This window comes from Oncorhynchus kisutch, linkage group LG29 (assembly GCF_002021735.2).
Source record: "Oncorhynchus kisutch isolate 150728-3 linkage group LG29, Okis_V2, whole genome shotgun sequence".
Lineage (NCBI taxonomy): Eukaryota > Metazoa > Chordata > Actinopteri > Salmoniformes > Salmonidae > Oncorhynchus > Oncorhynchus kisutch.
The window spans coordinates 15,022,260-15,047,926 of record NC_034202.2 but is presented as its reverse complement, the minus strand read 5'-3'; the positions used below and the strand labels follow the sequence as shown (position 1 = coordinate 15,047,926).

General features: G+C 43.7%; 1 protein-coding gene across 1 annotated transcript in view; it reads right to left on the bottom strand.

Annotated features, from left to right (window-relative positions):
• LOC109873574 (voltage-dependent N-type calcium channel subunit alpha-1B-like) overlaps positions 1-25,667 on the bottom strand; it is a 232,508-nt gene that overhangs the window by 84,101 nt on the left and 122,740 nt on the right. Inside the window, exons 7-13 of the mRNA XM_031809441.1 lie at positions 11,608-11,723; positions 9,107-9,163; positions 5,868-5,957; positions 2,809-3,027; positions 2,531-2,643; positions 2,140-2,252; positions 1,175-1,306 (exon numbers count right to left, since the gene is read on the bottom strand). Coding sequence (XP_031665301.1) covers positions 1,175-1,306; positions 2,140-2,252; positions 2,531-2,643; positions 2,809-3,027; positions 5,868-5,957; positions 9,107-9,163; positions 11,608-11,723 — 840 coding nt within the window. The remainder of the gene's footprint in view (positions 1-1,174; positions 1,307-2,139; positions 2,253-2,530; positions 2,644-2,808; positions 3,028-5,867; positions 5,958-9,106; positions 9,164-11,607; positions 11,724-25,667) is intronic.

The window sequence follows — 25,667 nt, the reverse complement described above, 5'->3', positions numbered from 1 at the left end:
CCGTCAAAAGGTTCAAGAATATTCTCAAATCGGTGATTCCTAAGATTTGGTCAACTACGTCAAATTTGTCTAAAATCCTAAATGAGTCAGGACTGAGCAGGGTCAGCTTTTAAATAAGGACCCCTTATTCATGTCTTTACAAGTTCTCTACTTTTGATAGATTTTAAACAAACAATAGTGGGATCACCATGGTCACAACCATATATCGAAGACTATTTATGTCTTGTCTCTGTCTACCATGCGGTTTTACACTGAGTCGGGACACAGGTGGATAGGAAAAGAAAAATAGGAAAAGAAAAATGCATTAAGACTCATATCACATGATACACGAGGCCCAACTGCTGAGCACCATGTGCACGTCATGGAGCGTTTTCACACAAATCCATCAGCCCAGACTGTAGTGGCCATTAGGACGGAACTGCCCAGTTTAAATTGATCATGGCACCATGGGAACACTCTCTCTTTATCCCTCCAAACAACCCAATGGGAACGCAGCATCCGTCAATGCTGTCACTCTGGGAGATAAGTGAGAATATGACACTGGAGTTTCCCTTCAGTGCTCTTACCTCTTACAAGCTACAACGGAAACGATATAGCAGGTAAGGTCACTCACCTTGACTGAAGGGAGACACAACAGCATTGGCCGCTGAGTTAAAAATCTAATGACAATGTAAACACTGTGTAAGAGACTAAAAAATTAGGAAGTTATTTTGACTGGCCTCTGGCCTAAATTATAAACCGTCCTACCTGATGGTGTGTTTGTGGCTGTCGACAGGCAGAGCTGAGTTAATACAGCATAGCACAGATCAGGAGCTGTCATTGTCAGCCGAAGACATGGGGTTTTACACAGCCTTGTATCAAAGCTACACCGCTGCGGCAATGTGTCTGACACCACTAGAGAAAGAGGGGGATGGACTTGGGGATGGTTAGGGGTGTGTGTGTGTGTGTGTGTGTGTGTGTGTGTGTGTGTGTGTGTGTGTGTGTGTGTGTGTGTGTGTGTGTGTGTGTGTGTGTGTGTGTGTGTGTGTGTGTGTGTGTGTGTGTGTGTGTGTGTGTGTGTGTGTGTGTGTGTGAGCGAGCTGTGGAGGGAGATTAGGAAACAGGACCAGAGAGGGGGTGAAAAGTTAGAGGCCAAGGGTCAGGTTCCATGGAGGAGTGTGGAGGGAATACTCACTGTCCTCCAAAAAGTTGCATGCCCAGCAGAGCAAAGACCACAATGAAGAGGAAGAGGAGGAAGAGCAAGCTGATAATGGACTTCATGGAGTTGAGCAGAGACACCACCAGGTTCCTCAGGGAGTTCCAGTACCTGGGGAAAACAGAGGGAAGAGAAAGGAAGAAGAGAAGGAAGAGAGAGAGAAAGGGAGAGGAATAGAAAGAAAGAGAAAGAGACAGAGAGATAGAGAGAGAGATAGAGAGAGAAAGAGAGAGAGAGAGAGGGAGAGAGAGAGAGAGAGAGAGAGAAAGAGAGAAAGAGAGAGAGAGAGAGAGAGAGAGAGAGAGAGAAAGAGAGAGAGAGAGAGAGAGAGAAAGAGAGAAAGAGAGAAAGAGAGAGAGAGAGAGAGAGAGAGAGAGAGAGAGAGAGGGCGATAGTGAATGGACAGGGAGAAAAAAATGTCCTATATTGTTGTGAATCACAGGATTACTAATCCAGTGAGTATAAATGACTGCTACCTAACTGTAGCCTTTTCCTGCAGTCAAATAACCTAGTGTCCTCATGGGTGGAATGTTATTCATATTTTTCATAATTTCATAATTAATAAACTTTTTTTTTCATTTTTTTTGTTAGTCTTCTGTGATGAATATAAAGTGTAATATTGGGATTCAAACTCTAAATTGAATACCTTTCAACTCTATATCTGACATGGTACATGAGGAGTTTTTAAAGTCCATAACCACGTGTGTGAGGTGTATACTTTTGTTTCAAAGTAGATTTGTTTAAGACTGTGTTACCAAGAAACACTGTGTGACCCTGATTTAGCCCACTAAAGGAAAAGTTTAATAGGATTATACACTGACAGAGTGGGACAATATATGCTTATTGATGATTCTGAACGCATGTTGATATCCTGTACGAGTGTCCACGAAGTGAGTGCAAGCGTGTGTCGGCCTATGTGTGGACTCAAATGTGTGTTCACTCACTTGGTAAACTTGAACAACCTGAGCAGACGAAGAGCCCTCAGTACACTAATGCCATAGGATGCCCCTGGTTTGATCATCGACCACACCACCTCAAGTATACTCCCTATTATCACCTGTGGAGACGAGGAGAGGAGAAAAGAGGAGAGGAGAAAAGAGGAGAAGGGAAAAGAGAAGGAGTGGAGAAAAGGGGAAAGAACTACTGTAACAAAGTAGCTACTACTTGCTACTCGGACAGCAAATCACTGTCACTGTCAATGAATCAATTCAACATTTCATTCTCGTATTAAAGAAATAATGGATCCAGTGGCTATGTGAGTCAGGTTAAGTTAGCATCTGAAATAGAGAATAATTAGCTCTTCAAGGTATTCCAAAGGCATTTATGGTGACTTACACCAAAGTCGAAGCAGTTGAAAGAGGAATGGAAGTAGTTCCTGGCTCCCAGGCCGTACATCTTCAGGCTCATCTCAGACAGAAACAGACCCAGGAACACAAACTCTGCCAGGTCTGGGGTTCCAGGGAGATGGAGAACACATGGAAGGCCATTATTGATTTAATTCGGCACCTACCGATAAATCATCCATTCGATAGTGAATGTAAGTGTGAGCGTGTGTATGCTTCTGTGTGTGTGTGCCTACTGACTACATGCACATACACGTGTGTGTGACTTACACAGGGCAGTGGTGAGCCACTCGGGTTGGTCATAGTGGACGATGGCCACACACAGTGTGTTGAGCCCCACCAGGCAAAGGACTGTCCAGTAGAAGCTCTGGGCTTTGACCATGCGACGGATGAAGAAACGCATCCTCCTCTCCTTGCGACGGAAGTAGGATGAACTGTCCAGCTTCATGCTCTTCACGCTGGCCCGGCCAAACGGTGAGCCCGGGGGAACTAAGGGAAAGTAGGTAAAAGAGTGAAGTCATCACAGAAAGGTGTACAACGCATCCATCACGTCCCTTTTACAAAAAGGGATTTCCTGTTCATCGGCATGATCATCATCATCATCATCATCATTATTATAATTATCATCATCGTCACCCTCATCCTCGCAATCATCGGCAAGTCTAGGGTGATTTGAACATTATATTACAATATATTTTGAAATAGTTTACAAAAAAATATATATATTCGCATTCAGCATTAAGTTTGTATCTCTGTATCTGAGGCGGAACCGTACAAGAATATTCTGGCTATTTCAGGCTGTCATCAAACCCAGAAGCTCCACTCTTAGACTCCACCTCCTCTACATTCCACCTGAATAAATCCCAGCTTCTTTGCTAATTAAAGAACTTCACGGCTAAGACTGAAAAGTCTAACACTAAAAATGTCTGAGACTAAGGAGAAAGTATCTAAAGAATCAGAAGGAAGAAGAAGCCATAAAATAACTGGAACTTTCCACTCTGAAAAGGTATATGTTTTGCATTTCAAGGTTGTAATCTGCCTCAATGGGAGTGAAATCAGATCTTGAGACGAAAATAAGAACAAGTGAAATGTTAGATTTGACTGCGTAATAATGCATGTATCCCCATGACAGTCATTTAGATGGAGAACAGCCACAGGAGGTTGTCAGGAGAGGAATCCAGCTGGTTCCGTTAATATGAATGCACTCAAATGGGTTCAGTTATCATGCTTAGGAGCATTTCCCCCAAAGCCAAGCAATTACATATTTTCTTCTGTGCCGTGGTCTGAATTTAAATAATGAAATGAATTTAACTCTAATTCCAATATGCTGGAGGAATTTTACAGTATAATAAGAAAAGTTAATTACACCTATTTTCCCTCAAGGTGACATGCTACAAAAAATCAGTAAAACAAGCAAAATCTATTTTTTTAACTGTTTCCTTGTATAGCAGGTGTTGTTAGTTTGTGTTACGTACCAGAGAAAACGGTAAAATACATTGAGGCATAATAACAATGCATGAGGATAGGAAAACATTTGAATAGGCCAAAGGTCAGCAGAGGGTGAAAATGAGACATATTACCAACAGCCTAGATATGGTGCAAGCTGTAAGGACAAGCTCAAGAAGTTATTACGTAAAAGGTCAAGGGTCAGCCTTCCCAACAAAAACTGGGAGGTTGGCTCAGTCAGATAAGGTCAAAGGTGGAGGTTGGGGTCAGTCCAGGGTTGCCAGGTCAAGCAAACATTTCTAGCCCAATGACCTATCAAAACCCAGCCACAAGGCAGCAACAGAAAAGTTGCCACATTTATCCAATAAACCCCTTTTTCTATAATGTTATCGAGCGAATTAAGAAGGATTATCAGCATTACGCTGATGTAACGATGTAGGCTAAGAAGCAAAATGAGGTTTTCCATCATAATAATTATTGTGAGCTTAAAAATATGTCACAAGAGAAAAGAGAATTTGCCCTTATTAAACCCGCCAGATCAATTCCCATCAATGGATGTCGATTTCACTGGTTTTGACTGCTATGATTAAGCAATAACGCCCAAGGTGTGGTACATATCCAATATACAACGACTAAGGGCTGTTCTTTGGACACAGCCCTTATCCATGTTATATTGGCCATATACCACAAACCCCAGAGGTGCCTTACTGCTATTATAAACTGGTTACCAACATAAATAGAACAGTAAAATCATTTTTCTGGTCATAACAGTGTTACACGATCTGATATCCCATGGCTTTCAACCAATCAGCATTCCCTTTTGCGCATGTGCATAACTATAGCTGAGCTAGGTTGCACTGGTTGTTTTCCAGTGCTTGTCATCAAGTTATCAGTTCTAGCGTGTTAATATAAATATATATATATATTTAAAATAAAAAATAAAAATATAAAAATTACCCCCTTTTTCATGGTATCCAATTGCTGGTAGTTACTATCTTGTCTCATCGCTACAATCATCGCCCGTACGGACTCGGGAGAGGCGATAATAAGCCATGCGTCCTCCAAAACACAACCCAACCAAGCCGCACTGCTTCTTAACACAGTGCGCATCCAACCCGGAAGCCAGCAATGTGTCGGAGGAAACACAGTGCAACTGGTGACCTTGATTAGTGTGCACTGCGCCCAGCCCGCCACAGGAGTCGCTGGTGCGCGATGAGACAAGGACATCCTTTCCGGCCAAGCCCTCCCTATCCCAGACGACGGACCTCCCGGTCGCGGCCGGCTGTGACAGAGCCTGGGCGCGAACCCAGAGTCTCTGGTGGCACAGCTAGCGCTGCGATGCAGTGCCCTAAGACCACTGCGCCACCCGGGAGGCCATGTTAATATATTTGAAGGAAAAATGGTTGGGAATAGGTGTCTCCATAACGACAATCTAAATAGCCTACATACAACTGGTAAAGGTGTCATGAACTGTGCGCATGCTGCTTTTTCTCCGTGACTCTCAACCTGTGCTCTCAACACACACACACACACACACACACACACACACACACACACACACACACACACACACACACACACACACACACACAGCCCCCCCCACCACTCACTCACTCACTCAGTAACAGCCTGCTCACTGCCTGATAATCAGGTGCAGCTGGTCCCAGTGAAATATATACATATATTTTTTAAGAGAAATGGCATGGCGGTCGCGGTACAAGTAGCCCATACACCCGCAACCCGCGACCAATAGATTTTCACCCGCGACATCGGATTTCAAAGTAGCCCAATTTGGCAAGAAAAACGCAGACATGGCAACCCTGGGTCAGTCAGACAGTTGAGTCTGGTCAGTCAGATAAGAGTACAGGACAGTTGAGTCTTACCAACAGAGGACATGTCAGTGAAGTGATCGTCTCCCTCCTCAGCACCGATCAGCTCATTCTTACTCTTCTTGACCTTGCCTCGCTTCAACACTGCACACACACAGCACAGCAGAGAGGCAGGAGTAAGGATATGTACACACACATACACAAATACATGCAGGCACGCAAACGCACGCACAAACACGTATGCATGCACAAACACACACAGCCCCCCTGTGTGGGCTAATTGGATGCTATGAATAGTGGGCATCAATCACATTTTTCATTCTCCGATTCTGCCTTCCTCTTCAATTCATGCAGCCTTGGAATGAAAAACGTCCGCTCATGAATGTGATCATCACGTGACCTTCAATGTCACAAAAGACGGGACTTTTCTGAGACTTGCAGCCCTTTTAGAATGTAGAGGTCTTCCTCAATGCTCTGCTCTGAGGCCAAATCAGCTCCGCTTATCTTCTCTGTGAATGAGGATCGGAGCAGTAGCTCAACAAACTGGAGAGTTATGAGTCAATTGTGGAACAGAGAGAACTGATATTGTGTTTAGTAGAACGATGGGCAGATTGAGAATGCTTCAACATTTGTATCTTCTCCTATAAATCCATTCCATCATTTTTCTCCATCCCTTTCAGCTATACTGGCTCTGTCAGAAATGTTTGGCATTCTGGCCAATGCCCTCACCTGCCCTTCAACATAATTTAGTCAAATCAACAGTTTTAGCTCTAACAACACATTGAGGGGCATTTCTCTGGCAGTGAGCTCAATCATTTTCATCCCTAGCATGTAACTAATGTATTAAATGAAGGAAGGCAGGTACTGTCATTTAGACAAGTGGTACTGTCATCTAACCTGAGAAGTGTGTGTGCGTGTGTCTGTGTACATGCATGATTGTGTGTGTGTGCGCGCGTGTATTGTACAACCCTAATCCAATCAAGACATCCCTCTAAATCCCCCTAATTAACCCTGGCTCCCACACCAGACCTAATTGGATGAGATTATGGGCCTATCACAACATAAGGCTATAGGGGGCTGGGTGGAGCGACAGCAGGGACATGACTGCACTCCAGCTGGAGCAGAGACAACCGCCCATGTCGGAGAGAAGAGGAAAGAATAAAAAGAGAGAGAGAGAGAGAGAGAGAGAGAGAGAGAGAGAGAAGGGAAATAGAGAGAGAACAAGGAGTGAACCGCCCATGACACAGAAGAGGAAAAAGGGGAGTGGAAGAGAAGAGAGAGAGAGTGGAAGAGAATAGAGAGAGAGTGGAAGAGAATAGAGAGAGAGAGTGGAAGAGAATAGAGAGAGAGAGTGGAAGAGAATAGAGAGAGAGAGTGGAAGAGAATAGAGAGAGAGAGTGGAAGAGAATAGAGAGAGAGTGGAAGAGAATAGAGGAGAGAGTGGAAGAGAATAGAGAGAGAGAGTGGAAGAGAATAGAGAGAGAGAGTGGAAGAGAAGAGAGAGAGAGAGTGGAAGAGAATAGAGAGAGAGTGGAAGAGAAGAGAGAGAGAGAGTGGAAGAGAATAGAGAGAGAGAGTGGAAGAGAATAGAGAGAGAGAGTGGAAGAGAAGAGAGAGAGAGAGTGGAAGAGAATAGAGAGAGAGAGTGGAAGAGAAGAGAGAGAGAGAGTGGAAGAGAATAGAGAGAGAGAGTGGAAGAGAATAGAGAGAGAGAGTGGAAGAGAATAGAGAGAGAGAGTGGAAGAGAATAGAGAGAGAGAGTGGAAGAGAAGAGAGAGAGAGTGGAAGAGAATAGAGAGAGAGTGGAAGAGAATAGAGAGAGAGAGTGGAAGAGAATAGAGAGAGAGAGTGGAAGAGAATAGAGAGAGAGAGTGGAAGAGAATAGAGAGAGAGAGTGGAAGAGAATAGAGAGAGAGAGTGGAAGAGAAGAGAGAGAGAGAGTGGAAGAGAATAGAGAGAGAGAGTGGAAGAGAATAGAGAGAGAGAGTGAAAGAGAATAGAGAGAGAGAGTGGAAGAGAATAGAGAGAGAGAGTGGAAGAGAAGAGAGAGAGAGTGGAAGAGAATAGAGAGAGAGAGAGTGGAAGAGAATAGAGAGAGAGAGAGTGGAAGAGAAGAGAGAGAGAGTGGAAGAGAATAGAGAGAGAGAGTGGAAGAGAAGAGAGAGAGAGTGGAAGAGAATATAGAGAGAGAGTGGAAGAGAATAGAGAGAGAGAGTGGAAGAGAATAGAGAGAGAGAGTGGAAGAGAATAGAGAGAGAGAGTGGAATAGAATAGAGAGAGAGTGGAAGAGAATAGAGAGAGAGAGTGGAAGAGAATAGAGAGAGAGAGTGGAAGAGAAGAGAGAGAGTGGAAGAGAATAGAGAGAGAGAGAGTGGAAGAGAATAGAGAGAGAGTGGAAGAGAATAGAGAGAGAGAGTGGAAGAGAATAGAGAGAGAGAGTGGAAGAGAATAGAGAGAGAGAGTGGAATAGAATAGAGAGAGAGAGTGGAAGAGAATAGAGAGAGAGAGTGGAAGAGAATAGAGAGAGAGAGTGGAAGAGAAGAGAGAGAGAGTGGAAGAGAATAGAGAGAGAGAGTGGAAGAGAAGAGAGAGAGAGAGTGGAAGAGAATAGAGAGAGAGAGTGGAAGAGAATAGAGAGAGAGAGTGGAAGAGAAGAGAGAGAGAGTGGAAGAGAATAGAGAGAGAGAGAGTGGAAGAGAATAGAGAGAGAGTGGAAGAGAATAGAGAGAGAGAGTGGAAGAGAATAGAGAGAGAGAGTGGAAGAGAATAGAGAGAGAGAGTGGAATAGAATAGAGAGAGAGAGTGGAAGAGAATAGAGAGAGAGAGTGGAAGAGAATAGAGGGAGAGAGAGAGAGAGACCAAATAGAGAGAGAAAAGACTGACAAACAAGATTTAGTGAAGGGACAGCAGACACCAGAATGAGACAAGCATCTCATTACAGCAGTCTTCCTGGACCTTAGTAATCACTCACTGATACTCTATCACATTGTAACAGTGTATCAAACCCTATAACCCAGGTGAAAGAGAACCAGACCACATTCATGGAACCCTGAATATGGCATAAATCGAATTGAGCGATTTATACACCACAGAAAGACATGGTGCAAAATCGTCAGGATCTGAAAATGGAGGGCGAGGCAAGTTCATGGAAATTGTGAATCATACCTGATTGTGCCTTTTTTACCATAAGGTACCATGGTAGCCCAGTAGGGTACCATGTTAAAGCAGGCCACAGTTTAGCCCTCCAGCCCTCTTTTCACCTGGGAGGTTCTGTTTCCTCTTGTACCACGCACCGTCCAGAGGGGACTTCTCCTCCGCGTTCTCATCCTCCTCCGCCAGCAGCACCTCCTCTGGAACAGGAGAGGACAGGGTTATACACCACGACACACACACACGAGCGAGCACAAAGGAAACACACAATTACACATACACACACATACACACCAACTGTACATACCTGTGAATACCTGTCACCATCCTAACGCATATAAGGCCCTGCCCCGCCCTCCTTTCGGAAAAGCTGACCACGACTCCATTTTGTTGATCCCTGCCTACAGACAGAAACTAAAACAAGAAGCTCCCGCGCTGAGGTCTGTTCAACGCTGGTCCGACCAATCTGATTCCACACTCCAAGACTGCTTCCATCACGTGGACTGGGATATGTTTCGTATTGCGTCAGACAACAACATTGACGAATACGCTGATTCGATGAGCGAGTTCATTAGAACGTGCGTTGAAGATGTTGTTCCCATAGCAACGATGAAAACATTCCCCAACCAGAAACCGTGGATTGATGGCAGCATTCGCGTGAAACTGAAAGCTCGAACCACTGCTTTTAATCGGGGCAAGGTGACCGGAAACATGACCGAATACAAACAGTGTAACTATTCCCTCCGCAAGGCAATCAAACAAGCTAAGCGTCAGTATAGAGACAAAGTAGAATCTCAATTCAACGGCTCAGACACAAGAGGTATGTGGCAGGGTCTACAGTCAATCACGGATTACAAAAAGAAAACCAGCCCAGTCACGGACCAGGATGTCTTGCTCCCAGGCAGACTAAATAACTTTTTTGCCCGCTTTGAGGACAATACAGTGCCACTGACACGGCCCGCAACTAAAACATGGGGACTCTCCTTCACTGCAGCCGACGTGAGGAAAAATATTTAAACGTGTCAACCCTCGCAAGACTGCAGGCCCAGACGGCATCCCCAGCCGCGCCCTCACAGCATGCGCAGACCAGCTGGCTGGTGTGTTTACGGACATATTCAATCAATCCCTATCCCAGTCTGTTGTTCCCACATGCTTCAAGAGGGCCACCATTGTTCCTGTTCCCAAGAAAGCTAAGGTAACTGAGCTAAACTACTACCGCCCCGTAGCACTCACTTCTGTCATCATGAAGTGCTTTGAGAGACTAGTCAAGGACCATATCACCTCCACCCTACCTGACACCCTAGACCCACTCCAATTTGCTTAGCGCCCAAATATGTCCACAGACGATGCAATCTCAACCACACTGCACACTGCCCTAACCCATCTGGACAAGAGGAATACCTATGTGAGAATGCTGTTCATTGACTACAGCTCGGCATGTACTTTTTTAACACCATAGTGCCCTCCAAGCTCGTCATCAAGCTCGAGACCCTGGGTCTCGACCCCGCTCTGTGCAACTGGGTACTGGACTTCCTGAAGGGCCGCCCCCAGGTGGTGAGGGTAGGTAACAACATCTCCACCCCGCTGATCCTCAACACTGGGGCCCCACAAGGGTGCGTTCTGAGCTCTCTCCTGTACTCCCTGTTCACCCACGACTGCGTGGCCACGCACGCCTCCAACTCAATCATCAAGTTTGCGGACGACACAACAGTGGTAGGCTTGATTTCCAACAACGACGAGACAGCCTACAGGGAGGAGGTCAGGGCCCTCGGAGTGTGGTGTCAGGAAAATAACCTCACACTCAACGTCAACAAAACTAAGGAGATGATTGTGGACTTCAGGAAACAGCAGAAGGAACACCCCCCTATCCACATTGATGGAACAGTAGTGGAGAGGGTAGTAAGTTTTAAGTTCCTCGGCGTACACATCACAGACAAACTGAATTGGTCCACCCACACAGACAGCATCGTAAAGAAGGCGCAGCAGCGCCTCTTCAACCTCAGGAGGCTGAAGAAATTCGGCTTGTCACCAAAAGCACTCACAAACTTCTACAAATGCACAATCGAGAGCATCCTGTCGGGCTGTATCACCGCCTGGTACGGCAACTGCTCCGCCCACAACCGTAAGGCTCTCCAGAGGGTAGTGAGGTCTGCACAACGCATCACCGGGGGCAAACTACCTGCCCTCCAGGACACCTACACCACCCGATGTCACAGGAAGGCCATAAAGATCATCAAGGACAACAACCACCCGAGCCACTGCCTGTTCACCCCGCTATCATCCAGAAGGCGAGGTCAGTACAGGGGCATCAAAGCTGGAACCGAGAGACTGAAAAACAGCTTCTATCTCAAGGCCATCAGACTGTTAAACAGCCACCACTAACATTGAGTGGCTGCTGCCAACACACTGACTCAACTCCAGCTATCCATGTGCTATCCATGTGTATGTGACAAATAACATTTGATTTGATTTGATTTGACAACATAAACTGAGTAAATCAAACATTATGAACACCTTCCTAATACTGAGTTGCGCACCCCCCCACCCCCCAAATGATAACCAAGTGTCAGGTAAGACTAAATTTAAGACTAAACAATTCAATCAACATATTGTGTTCCTTCAAAGAAGTGGAGGTGAGCCTGACCTGCCTTGCATATCCACTCCAGGTACCCCGTCAGCTCTCTCTCTATCTGCTGCTGTCTCCTCAGCTTCAGAAAGTCCTGCCTCTTCTCCACACGCTCTCTCTCTTTGGCAAACTCCCTGTGAACACACACGCACGCACAGAAGCACGCACACAGACACACACCCTTTAAACTGACATGTTAATACACTGGTTCATTTCTGTGTTCCACTCCATCCACATCGACGGGCCTGTAGATGAGCAGGTCGAGAGCTTCGAGTTCCTCGGGGGCGTGAAGAAGGCACAACAATGCCTCTTCCCCCTCAGGAGGCTGAAAAGATTTGTCATGGGCCATCAGATCCTCTAATAGTTCTACAGCTGCACCATTTAGAGCATCTTGACTGGCCGTATCACAGCTTGGTATGGAAACTGCTTGGCATCCGACCGCTAGGCGCTACATAGGGTAGTGCGTACGGCACAGTACATCACTAGGTTCGAGCTCCCCACCATCCAGGACCTCTATACAAGGTGGTGTCAGTGGAAGGCCTGAGAAATTGTCAAAGACTCCAGCCACCCAAGTCATAGACTGTTCTCTCTGCTACTGCATGGCAAGCGGCACCAATGCACCAAGTCTGGAATCAACAGGACCCTGAATAGCTTCTTCCCCCAAGCCATAAGACTGCTAAATAGTTAGCTAAATAGTTAACCAATAGCTACCCTGACTATATGCACTGACCCTTTTTGCCTGGTCATTCTATAAATAATGGGGCCAATGTGTGACATTGGGATCAACATTTCCACATGTGTACTTAGAATAATAATACCAGTGAATATATGCAAAATTGACCCATAACTCCACCTATACAATACCATAGCCCTAGGACTATACACCGTTTAAGTGGAGTTCATACAGACATTGGCAAGTCAAATTCAAGGACTTTTTCACGCACTTGTTTGTAAACCAGGTTCCTTTTTTAATGGAAGGATTTGTATGGAAAGCCAAGTTTAAGCCAACATTAGCTGTTGTCTGTAATATACATATGAGCAAACATACTGAATTGTAATTGGATGCATTTTTTCCCCGCCGTTTCATAATGCGCGATGATTGGTTAAGACCACCCAGCTCCAAAATCAAGTTAAAGTTGGCTACCACTTGTACTTTTCTTTTGTCGGTGTAACATGGAAAACAAAATGTATTTGTCATGTTATTTCATTACCAGATAATATTGTGAATAAGCCCACTATGTAGTTGTTTGTCATTATATCCAGAATAATGTTTTGGAATAGCATTGGGTGTTGCACAATAGTCTATCCTACACAATTGCGCACAGTAGACTCGGTGTCCAATCCAAGGTACAAAAACATATGGAAACCATGAACCCATTATCTTGATGCTTTCTCAGTCAAATCTAACGAGACCCTGCTGTAAATCAAGCAGACAACAACAAATGATCAACCTCAATTCGCTAGTGATATTAGATCCAACGTGGATCCCGGCACAACTGTCTTCACCGGAGTAAAGAATGAGACACCAAAATATTCTGGACATTCCTAGCAAACAACTTTTTCCCAGCACTTGGGTTGTTGTTGATTTACATGCTCTACCACAACAGCTGAACGCAGTGGCGATTTTAGCATGCAAATCTTGGCGGGGCAAAAAAAATAAAAATGTTTTTAGATGCATGCCAGCAAAGCCACTACACAACACTAAACAATACACGAATTGCACTACAAACGATGCCCACAAACTGTTAGGGTGTACATAAAGCTGTCCCAACAGCATAGTCCCAACACCAGTCTCAACACCTTACCACTGTTACACCTGGCTATCAGCAGAGCCTTGTCTGGCAGCGAAACAGTTCATTTAGCATCATTTACTGCCATTAAAAAATAACATTGCTGATATTGCTTAAACAAATCTGGTTTCTACTGACAAACTATGGCATAAGGAGACAACGAGTGGATAAGAGGTAATCCGTAATTTAGATTAAGACATTAATGAGCGAGCTAGACCGGACATAGTCAATATAACTATTTGTTCAGCACTTGTGTAATGTACAGCGACAGAATTCGGAAAATGGGCCATTCTTACAGTATTCTGCTTGTACACCAAGTCAGAACCATAGATAAATAGAGAGGGCATATAAGCAGATAATGAAAGCTCTTACAATATTTGATGGTTACATTTCTCTAAAACAGGCTATTGGCTACATATGCACCACCGAGTCAGAACAGTAGAGGGAGAAAAGGGACCAAATTATTTGGGTAAGGCACATGGGCTACTAACAGCTTACTACACAACATACACCTAGTATTACTTTCTTAGCTACAGTATACATATCTCCCTGGCAAATTACATAATTTATGCAGCATCATACAATACATTTTTGGACACCTCGTTGTGGTGTGCTCACTTGAACAGGAAGGTGGTGCGGTGGTCCTTCGTGGGCAAATTTTGTCATCAAAGTCTGGCATTCTCTGGATTTATGGTGCTTTCAAGACAACTGGGAATTTGGGAGAAAAAAAACAAGTTGAATCATGATGACGTCGGTGATCTTCAGGTTTGCGCTCTAGAAAGAGGCCCGAGTTCCCGAGTTGAAAGTTCAAAACGTATTTTCCCAATCAGAGCTAGTTTTTCTCCGAGTTCCCAGTTGTCTTGAACTCACTGAAGTCAGATTTCCCATTTGACTTAATTTTATCTGTGGCCAATGGCCTTGAGCCTTCTTTGATGGGGACTGTCCCCATGAGTGACAGAACACTGAGCCAATCACGGCGCAACTAGAGAACATTTCCCAATCACGGCGTATTTGGGGACTTTACCAACCCCTATGCTCCATACTTTCCGCTGGCTGCCCCACCACTACAGAAAGCACTGAGCTAGACTGAAATACCTGCATTTCGGAGCTGCCTTACTCAAGAAAGCAAAAAAGAAAACACGTTTGTGTCGTGACTTTACTTTCATTAATCTCATGACTGTAATTGATTTAATTCACTACGTTTAATTGTTACCAGATTAAATTAATCATGTAACAATTAACTCATTAGGATTTGGGGCTCATGGAATAAGTTGTTGAACCTCGTAAGGATCGGCCCCGTTTTTTCAATTTTCGCCTAAAATGACATACCCAAATCTAACTGCCTGTATCTCAAGCCCCGAAGCAAGGATATGCATTTTCTTGGTACCATTTGAAAGGAAACACTTTGAAGTTTGTGGAAATGTGAAAGGAATGTAGGGGAATATAACACATTAGATTTGGTAAAAGATAACACAAAGACAAAAACCTTTTTTGTATTTTTTTTGTACCATCATCTTTGAAATGCAAGAGTAAGGAAATAATTTATTACTCCATCCCAGGTGCAATTTAGATATTGGCCACTAGAAGGCAATAGTGTATGTGCAAAGTTTTAGTCTGATCCAGTGAACCATTGCATTTCTGTTCAAAATGTTGTATCAAGACTGCCCAAATGTACCTAATTTGTTTATTAATAACTTTTTATGTTCAAAACTGTGCACTCTCCTCAAACAATAGCATGGTATTCTTGGACAGTTGGACAGTGCTTTCTGCCAATATCAGATATGTCTATGTCCTGGGAAATGTTCTTGTTACTTACAACCTCATGCGAATCGCATTAGCCTACATTAGCTCAACCGTCACACAGGGGATCCACCCATCCTGAAAAATAACAACAGGATAACATACACACTTAATACATGAGACAAAGTTCCCAAGCAGACTTTTACAATACTGTGGCTTTCAACACCACAACATGGAGAGGGAGAGAGAGAGAGAAAAAAATAAATGATCGTCGATACATTTCAGAACTATTCTCACATTAATCATATAGTTTGCACATGAACCACGCCTGTTATGAATAATAAATCATGAATGTATTTAAGTGTGGGTGCCTTTGATCATTGTGTAGTCCTGAACTGAACTACAGAGTTCACTCTGATCCATTTACTCCAAAAGCTGCTTATTTGAAGATAAGCTAGCCAGCCGGGCCAATGGCTGGCTTGTGATTTGGGTAGTAAGCATGGTTTGAAGAGCGAGACATTTTACTCAGGACAGCTAATCAGCTATACCAGTGATTGTCTGAGAGGGGAGTTTGTCGCCTCTTCCTCTTCGTCTTGGTATTCAGGATTCAGACCACGATGGACATGAGCTGCAGCTCTCCGTCTCTCTAAGGCGAGTTTATTTATTCACCTAGTGTTGAGGTTCAAAGTTACAACCATTTCAAACATGCATCTACCGCCTCATGTTTCCTGGTCTAATGTTAATTTCATTGACAATGCTTTTTATGCACTCTCGTCAAAAGGGGATTGTTCCGTCAGTCTGACACGCTCTCTGACCTCATTCAGGGAGTTGCTACTTACAATGAACAGTTTATAGGAGATAGATTCTCTAATTCATCCTAAAATCACATTCATATCTTAACAAAAATACTTTCATTGTGTTTTATATGCACAGCGGATTGGATGGAAACTTGACATATAAAGGGGATATACTTTCCAAGTTACAGTATTTCGACCATACAATTTTTTATGACATAACAAAATTAAAACAAATACAGTGGTGAGAAAAAGTATGTGAACCCTTTGGAATTACCTGGATTTCTGCATAAATTGGTCATCAAATTTGATCTGATCTTCATCTAAGTCACAACAATAGACAAGCAGTGTGCTTAAACTAATATCACGCAAATTATTGTAATTTTCTTGTCTATATTGAATACATCATTTAAACATTCACAATGTAGGTTGGAAAAAGTATGTGAACCCCAGGATAATGACTTCTCCAAAAACTAATTGGAGTCAGGAGTCAGCTCACCTGGAGTCCAATCAATGAGACAAGATTGGAGATGTTGGTTAGAGCTGCCTTGCCCTATAAAAACACTCACAAGAAACATTGCCTGATGTGAACCAAGGTATTTCTTCCACCTCACAGAACTTGAGGTACGAACAAATTTCATGTTCCGGAGAAAGTAAAAAAGATCAGTGAAGAATCCAGCTACGAACTGGTCCGTTTGTCACAACTTGGGGAAACTCATGGGAGACGGTGTGGCCACATTACCATAACGCTGTTCATATAATAGCCTCAGATATGAGGTTTACATCTAATTGTTGTATAAGATGAATGAGTGAGTATGATACTGTTTGTAAAATTTTGTAATATGATATTGGACTATTTAATGAAGGAAAATACAATTCCATTTTGATTTGAACTAAATCAGAGGACCGCCCCTGAGCCCAGTTAGGGTCAGGCATCCTTGGACAGCCCCTTTTCTGCAATTCCCGAATAAAACCCAACTTTGAGAAATTATCACCAGACCATGTTTTTCTCCATTAGGAGAGGACGAAGGTTGCAGACCATTGCTGAATCTTTTAACCATACCACGTGGTTAAACTCTTAGACAATCGATACCGACAGAATAAGAACATGTCTATTAATTACTAGTCTGCAGCTAGGAATTCGGTATCATTGAACGCGAAGAACGACAACCGCCGAAACATCCATTCTATAACAAATGAATGAATGAATGTCACTCTGAACTATCCCCTCTGACAGAGAGAGAGAGAGAGAGAGAGAGACTCTCCATCAGAAACAAACTTTTCACCAGCGATCAAGATGACACACTTAGCGTAAATATATATATTGATTGCAATTGTTCCCGATTGAGTGAGCGTTCATGTGCAAAGGATTAGCATTTCAATTGTTATAATTATCACTCTGTAGTGACTTCTTAGTCAACCCCCACTTCCCTTTTTGTCTAACAAGCCGCCATGCCGGTTTAGCCCACTAGGGTACATTCTCCTATAATTTCTTGTAATCATATTTACTATTTGTTTATGCATTTCTGTGAATTACCTAGTCAGTAATAAATAAATGATTTAAGACAATTGATGTATGGATGACTCATAGTGAAGATTGGGTTCGTGCAGATAACCAACCATTTACGATGTTTGGAATGAGACTAACGTGAGGTAAAGTAAATAAATCATTAATTCGAAGACTAATTGATCAGATAAAATATCTGAAAAGTTATTTTAGGAAATGATAACTTGATAAAAAAATTCCTTGGTGCCCCTACTTCCTAGTTAATTAGTTACATGATTAATCTGTTGATCGCGTAATACTAATTACAGAGAATCTTTGATAAAAACTATAAGTCTTCAATTTAATGATAGTAAAGACACGACAAAGCTGGAAACGGTTACAAAAATATCTCTAAAAGCTTTGATGTTCATCAGTCCACGGTAAGTCAAATTGTCAACACTGTTGCTACTCTCCCTATGAGTGGCAAAGATGACTGCAAGAGCACAGCGCATAATGCTCAATGAGGTTAAGAAGAATCCTAGAGTGCCAGCTAAAGACTTACAGAAATCTCTGGAACATGCTAACATCTCTGTTGACGAGTCTACGATACGTAAAACACTAAACAAGAATGGTGTTCATGGGAGGACACCACGGAAGAAGCCACTAATGTCCCAAAAAAACGTTGCTGCACGTCTGAAGTTTGCAAAAGTGCACCTGGATGTTCCACAGTGCTACTGGCAAAATATTCTGTGAAGAGATGAAACTACAGTTGAGTTGTTTGGAAGGAACACACAACACTATGTGTGGAGAAAAAAGGCACAGCACACCAACATCAAAACCTCGTCCCAACTGTAAAGTATGGTGGAGTGAGCATCATGGTTTGGGGCTGCTTTGCTGCCTCGGGGCATGGACAGATTGCTATCATCGACGAAAAAAGGAATTCCCAAGTTTATCAAAACATTTTGCAGGAGAATGTCTGCTAATTGAAGCTCAACAGAAGTTGGGTGATGCAAGAAGACAACGACCCAAAACACACAAGTAAATCAACAACAGAATGGCTTCAAAAGAAGGAAATACGTCTTCTGGAGAGGCCCAGTCAGAGTCCTGACCTCAACCCGAATGAGATGCAGTGGCATGACCTCAAGAGAGCAGTTCACACCAGACATCCCAAGAATATGGCTGAACTTGCTGAACAGTTTGGTAAAGAGGAATGGTCCAAAATTCCTCCTGACCGTTGTGCAGGTCTGATCAGCCTCCAGTATATCAGCCTCTCTGTCTCAGCCTCCAGTATTTATGCTGCAGTAGTTTGTGTGTCGGGGGGCTAGGGTCAGTTTGTTATATCTGGAGTACTTCTCCTGTCCTATTCGGTGTCCTGTGTGAATCTAAGTGTGCGTTCTCTAATTCTCTCCTTCTCTCTTTCTTTCTCTCTCTCGGAGGACCTGAGCCCTAGGACCATGCCCCAGGACTACCTGACATGATGACTCCTTGCTGACCCCAGTCCACCTGGCCATGCTGCTGTTCCAGTTTCAACTGACCTGAGCCCTAGGACCATGCCCCAGGACTACCTGACATGATGACTCCTTGCTGTCCCCAGTCAACCTGGCCATGCTGCTGCTCCAGTTTCAACTTCCACCTGACTGTGCTGCTGCTCCAGTTTCAACTGTTCTGCCTTATTATTATTTGACCATGCTGGTCATTTATGAACATTTGAACATCTTGGCCATGTTCTGTTATAATCTCCACCCGGCACAGCCAGAAGAGGACTGGCCACCCCACATAGCCTGGTTCCTCTCTAGGTTTCTTCCTAGGTATTGGCCTTTCTAGGGAGTTTTTCCTAGGCACCGTGCTTCTACACCTGCATTGCTTGCTGTTTGGGGTTTTAGGCTGGGTTTCTGTACAGCACTTTGAGATATCAGCTGATGTACGAAGGGCTATATAAATAAATTTGATTTGATTTGATTTGATCAGCAACTACTGAAAATGTTTGGTTGAAGTTATTGCTGCCAAAAGAGGGTCAACCAGTTATTAAATCCAAGGGTTCAAATACGTTTTCCACCCTGCACTGTGAATGTGTTCAATAAAGACATGAAAATGTATATTGTTCCAGTATCCACTTTTTATCGTGTTAGAGTTTCGGCGGGAAAACTGTCTGTGAAACACAAAAACACAAACACATTCCAAAGCCATTCCTTCACCAAACTTTACAGTTGGCAATATATGCATTCGGGCAGGCAACATTCTGCTGGCATCTGCCAAACGCAGATTTGTCCGTCGGACTGCCAGATGGAGAAACGTGAGTCATCACTCCAGAGAACACGTTTCCCCTGCTCCAGAGTCCAATGGCTGAGAGCTTAATACCACTCAGCCGATACTTTGCTTTGTGCATGGTGATCTTAGGCTTGTGTGCGGCTGCACGGCCATGGAAACCCATTTTATGAAGCTCCCGATTGTGCTGACGTTGCTACCAGAGGCAGTTTGGAACTTGGTCAGTGTTAAAACTGAGACGGTCTCGTTAAGTGATCTTGTGGCTTTACGTGCTTCACGGCTGAGCCATTGTTGTTTCTAGACGTTTCCGCTTCACAATAACGGCACTTACAGATGACCGGGACAGCGCTAGCAGGGCAGAAGATTTACAAACTGACTTGTTGGAAAGGTGGCATCCTTTTCAGTAAGGCCTATCTACTGCCAATGTTTGTCTATGGAGATTGCATGGCGGTGTGCTCGGTTTTATACACCTGGCAGCAATTGGTGTGGATGAAATAGCAGAATCCACTCATTTGAATGGGTGTCTACATACACTATTTATACAAAAGTATCTACCTCAATTACCTCGTACCCCTACACATCGCCTCGGTACTGGTATCCTGTGTATATAGCCAAGTTATTGTGGATTGTGGATCCACTCATTGTGGATTTATTCCTTGTGTTATTATTTTCCAATATTTCTATATTTTTCTCTCTGCATTGGTGGGATGTGCCCGTAAGTAAGCATTTCACTGTTAGTCTAAACCTGTTGTTTAAGAAAGCATATGACAAATAAAATGTGATCTGATTTGACTCCTCTCCTCTCTGGGAGTGACCTTTACTTCAGAGGGCTTTAGTTCACCAGACCACCACACACCTCACAGTTCACACACCCACTGTAGAGGAGACCAGGGCAGCACGTGCAGCAGGGTTATGAAAGGACTCTTTGAAGGGCCAAACACACGGAGAAACAGACAAAGAGAAAGACACAGCCGTGTGTCTCACTGTTAAAGCGTGGGTGTGGATTAGGTCAGCTCACAGATAAAAGGGTTACACAACTATTTAAATGTGTTCACACACACACATGGACCCACGCACACACCAACTCATTCCTTAGGCCCAGATAAAGTTCTAGTTACCCATAGGAACCCAATTGTCTCTAGACTAATGACAATATACATGGAATTATTCCCTTTTCTTCCGAATGGCTGTTCGAATCCTGTTGAGACGGTCCCAGTGTGTGTAAAAGAGTGTGTTTCACTGTCAGACAATGGGCTGGACAGACCACTGAACTCAAAGAGAAGATCCAGGGACATTTTGATGAAAGGCAAACACAGGCCATTTTAAAACTCAGGGGAGACAGAGAGAGAGACAGTGACAGAGGAAGAAAGGGGCAAAGGAAGATAAAGATAAAGAACGGGAGGGAGGAAAAGAGAGAAGAGTGAAAAGAGAAAAGAGGAAAAGAGAGAAGAGTGGGAGAGTGATGACTAATCTATCAGCAGAATTCTATATGAGCTATTTTCATTGTCATTTCAGTTAAGATGCATTTCCTGTCAGAATTGAAAATAAATGTGGACAGTGTGTGTCCATGTGGTATCACCAGTATCATATTATGATGTTCCCCGAGTGTGCCACTGTCTACACAATGCCATATCTCTCTTAGCTCAAGCACTTGAGTGATGGCTGAGATTCTACTGTGGTAAGCTGGGGAATGTCAGAGCGGGGGAGGCTGAGGCAGAGTCATTGGGTTCACGAAGGACAGAAGAGATGGAGAAGCAAATGAGAGGAGAGAGGGATAAAGATATCATTAGAGTGCTGAGTCACACACACACAGACAGTCTGTTTACAGCTAGCGTGGGGACACTTTCAAAATCCTATTTTCCCTAACCCTTAACCCTAAACCTAACCCGAACTCATACTTTTAACCTAACCTTAACCCTAACCCTAACCTTAACCCTAACCCTAACACGTCTAACACATCATTGTGATCTCTGCAGCGCTGTTGGCTGGTCGTCATTGACCTTGAGGAGGTTTAAACACTGGTATACACTGATTTATAAGGCCATATTGGGTAAAATGCCATTTTATCTCTGTTTGTTTTGGTCAGGTCAGTAAATAAATATCAATTACGGTCCCATTCTCATTTGCTTCCAACAGTACCTAAAATAAGAACAGGTCATGGTAGAAATAGTTTTGGTTACTTAGCTCCGTGGTCCTGGAATTCTCTGCTGAACATTTTAAAATGTGATGATCTAGTTTCGTTGGTGGAATTTAAACACTTGATCAATTTATATATCATAGAAGAGTGTAATTGTTTTTAGGCCAGCTGTTTTTAGTCAAGACTTTCGTGTTTTAATGTCAAATGTTTTTGTTGTATTGTATGTGTGCTTATAGTTTTGTTTAATGTTGTGTTAGTGTATGTAAGTTGTCTCTCTTGAAAAAGAGATGTTATCTCAATGAGAAAAATCTGTATAAATAAAAGTTGTTATTTTAATTAAAAACTTAAAAACAACTAACCCTAGCTCCTAACCCTAAAATTAACCCTAGCTCCTAACCCTAACACTAATTCTAACCCCCCTAGAAATAGAATTTGTTCCTCATGGGGACTAACAAAATGTCCCCAGTTGGTCAAAAAAAAAAAGTTTACTATTCTTCTGGTTCCCAAAAGAATAGTTAAACACGTCCACACACACACACACACACACACACACACACACACACACACACACACACACACACACACACACACACACACACACACACACACACACACACACACACACACACACACACACACACACACACACACACACACACACACACACACACACACAGAGGGGAACTAGCCATTCACTGAATAGGAGCTCAGGCTTCCCAGAATACATAAATACAGCACCTGACCAGAGACACTACGATGCTCTCAACAGAGGGCTGGTGGGAGACATTGTGTGTCTGTGTGGGTGTGTGTTTGCGTGCGTTTGTGAGCGTGTTTCAGACAAAACGTTAGTATGTGTGTGTGAATAATGCACACAGCGTTAAAAGAGGGAGAGAGAGAAACAGGAAAGAAGACAGTGAGAGAGCGGGAAAGAGACAACAAAAAAGAGTGAATGTTGACCCAGACTTAGCGTTGCTGGGGAGGGGATGGAAGTGGATTCCAATAGGCTTTTCATTAAGATAAAGAGGAGCCTCAGCTCTCTCCATATTTACACAGCTATTCCAACGGAAGGCGGGTCATTTCATTATGGTAATGCTTGCTGTCCCTGTAAATTCACATCTCTTTAAGGGGAAGCTCGCCCACTCAGGCTTTCAGGCTTTCAGCCTGAGTGGGCTCCGCTCAGCCATTCCACTGGAGACACAGGATTACACACACACACATACACACATATATATACAGCGCATTCAGAAATATTCAGACCCCTTGACCCTTTCCACATTTTGTTACATTTCAGCCTCATTCAAAAATGTATTAAATAGTTTTTTCCCCCTCATCAATCTACACACAATAACCCATAACGACAAAGTTTTTAGAAATGTTTGATAATATATTTTTAAAAACAACAACGAACATATCACATTTACATAAGGATTCAGACCCTTTTGAAGCCCATTTGGCAGCGATTACAGCCTCGAGCCTTCTTGGGTAAGACGCTACAAGCTTCTGTCTCAACCTCTGTCAGGTTGGATGGGGAGCGTTGCTGCACAGCTATTTTCATGTCTCTCCAGAGATGTTCGATCAGGTTCAAGTTTGGGCCCTGGCTGGGCCACTCATGGACATTCAGAGACTTGTCCCGAAGCCAGTCCTTCGTTGTCTTGGCTGTGTGCTTAGGGTGTGCTTGGGTCGTTGTCCTGTTGGAAGGTGAACCTTCGCCCCAATCTAAGCTCCTGAGTGCTCAGGAGCAGGTTATCATCAAGGATCTCTCTGTGCTTCGCTCCATTCATCTTTCCCTGGATCCTGACTAGTCTAGTTCCTGCCACTGACAAACATCCCCACAGCATGATGCTGCCACCACCATGCTTCACTGGAGGGATGGAACGCTTGGCATTCAGGCCAAAGAGATCAATCTTGGTTTCATTCTCATGGTCTGAGAGTCCTTTAGGTGCCTTTTGGCAAACTCAAAGCAGGCTGTCATGTGCATTTTACTGAGGAGTGGCTTCCATCTGGCCACTCTACCATATCCAGGACTGATTGGTGGAGTGCTGCAAAGATGGTTGTCCTTCTTGAAGGTTATCCCATCTCCACAGAGGAACTCTGGAGCTATGTCAGAGTGACCATCGGGTTCCATTTAAGAATGATGGAGGCCACTGTGTTCTTGGGGACCAATGGTTCAGAAATGTTTTGGTACCCTCACCGAGATCTGTGCTTTGACACAATCCTGTCTCGTAGCTCTACGGACAATTCCTTCGAACTCATGGCTTGGTTTTTGCTCTGACATGCATTGTCAACTGTGGGACCTTATATAGACAGGTGTGTGCCTTTCCAAATCATGTCCAATCAAGGACCACTATTGTTTTCACTATATATTTTACCTCTTGGGGATGTCATTCGAAAACATTATGTTAACTTTCACTGCTATGCAGATGACACACGGCTGTACATTTCAATGAAACATGGTGAAGCCCCAAAATTGCCCTCGCTAGAAGCCTATGTTTCAGACATAAGGAAGTGGATGGCTGCAAACATTCTACTTTTAAACTCGGACAAAACAGAGATATGTTCTAGGTCCCAAGAAACAAAGAGATCTTCTGTTGAATCTGACAATTAATCTTAATGGTTGTACAGTCGTCTCAAATAAAACTGTGAAGGACCTCAGCATTACTCTGGACCCTGATCTCTCTTTTGACGAACATATCAAAACTGTTTCAAGGACAGCTTTTTTCCATCTACGTAACACTGCAAAAATCAGACATTTTCTGTCCAAATATTATGCAGCAAAATTAATCCATACTCTTGTTACTTCTAGGTTAGACTACTGCAATGCTCTACTTTCCGGCTACCCGGATAAAGCACTAAATAACCTTCAGTTAGTGCTAAATACGGCTGCTAGAATCCTGACTAGAACCAAAATATTTGATCATATTACTCCAGTGCTAGCCTCCCTGATTTCAAGGTTTTACTGCTAACCTACAAAGCATTACATGGGCTTGCTCCTACCTATCTCTCTGATTTGGTCCTGCCGTACATATCTACACGTACACTATGGTCACAAGACGCAGGCCTCCTAATTGTCCCTAGAATTTCTAAGGAAACAGCTGGAGGCAGGGCTTTCTCCTATAGAGCTCCATTTTTATGGAATGGTCTGCCTACCCATGTGAGAGAAGCAAACTCGGTCTCAACCTTTAAGTCTTTACTGAAGACTCATCTCTTCAGTGGGTCATATGATTGAGTGTAGTCTGGCCCAAGAGTGTGAAGGTGAACGGAAAGGCTCTGGAGCAACGAACCGCCCTTGCTGTCTCTGCCTGGCCGGTTCCCCTCTTTCCACTGGGATTCTCTGCCTCTAACCCTATTACAGGGGCTGAGTCACTGGCTTAATGGTGCTCTTTCATGCCGTCCCTAGGAGGGGTGCGTCACTTGAGTGGGTTGAGTCACTGATGTGATCTTCCTGTCTGGGTTGGTGTCTCCCCTTGGGTTGTGCCGTGGCGGAGATCTTTGTGGGCTATACTCGGCCTTGTCTCAGGATGGTAAGTTGGTGGTTGAAGATATCCCTCTAGTGGTGTGGGGGCTGTGCTTTGGCAAAGTGGGTGGGGTTATATCCTTCCTGTTTGGCCCTGTCCGGGGGTATCATCGGATGGGGCCACAGTGTCTCCTGACCCCTCCTGTCTCAGCCTACAGAATTTATGCTGCAGTAGTTTATGTGTCGGGGGGCTAGGGTCAGTTTGTTATATCTGGAGTACTTCTACTTTCTTATCCAGTGTCCTGTGTGAATTTAAGTATGCTCTCTAATTCTCTCTTTCTCTCTTTCTTTCTATCTCTCAGAGGACCTGAGCCCTAGGACCATGCCTCAGGACTACCTGGCATGATGACTC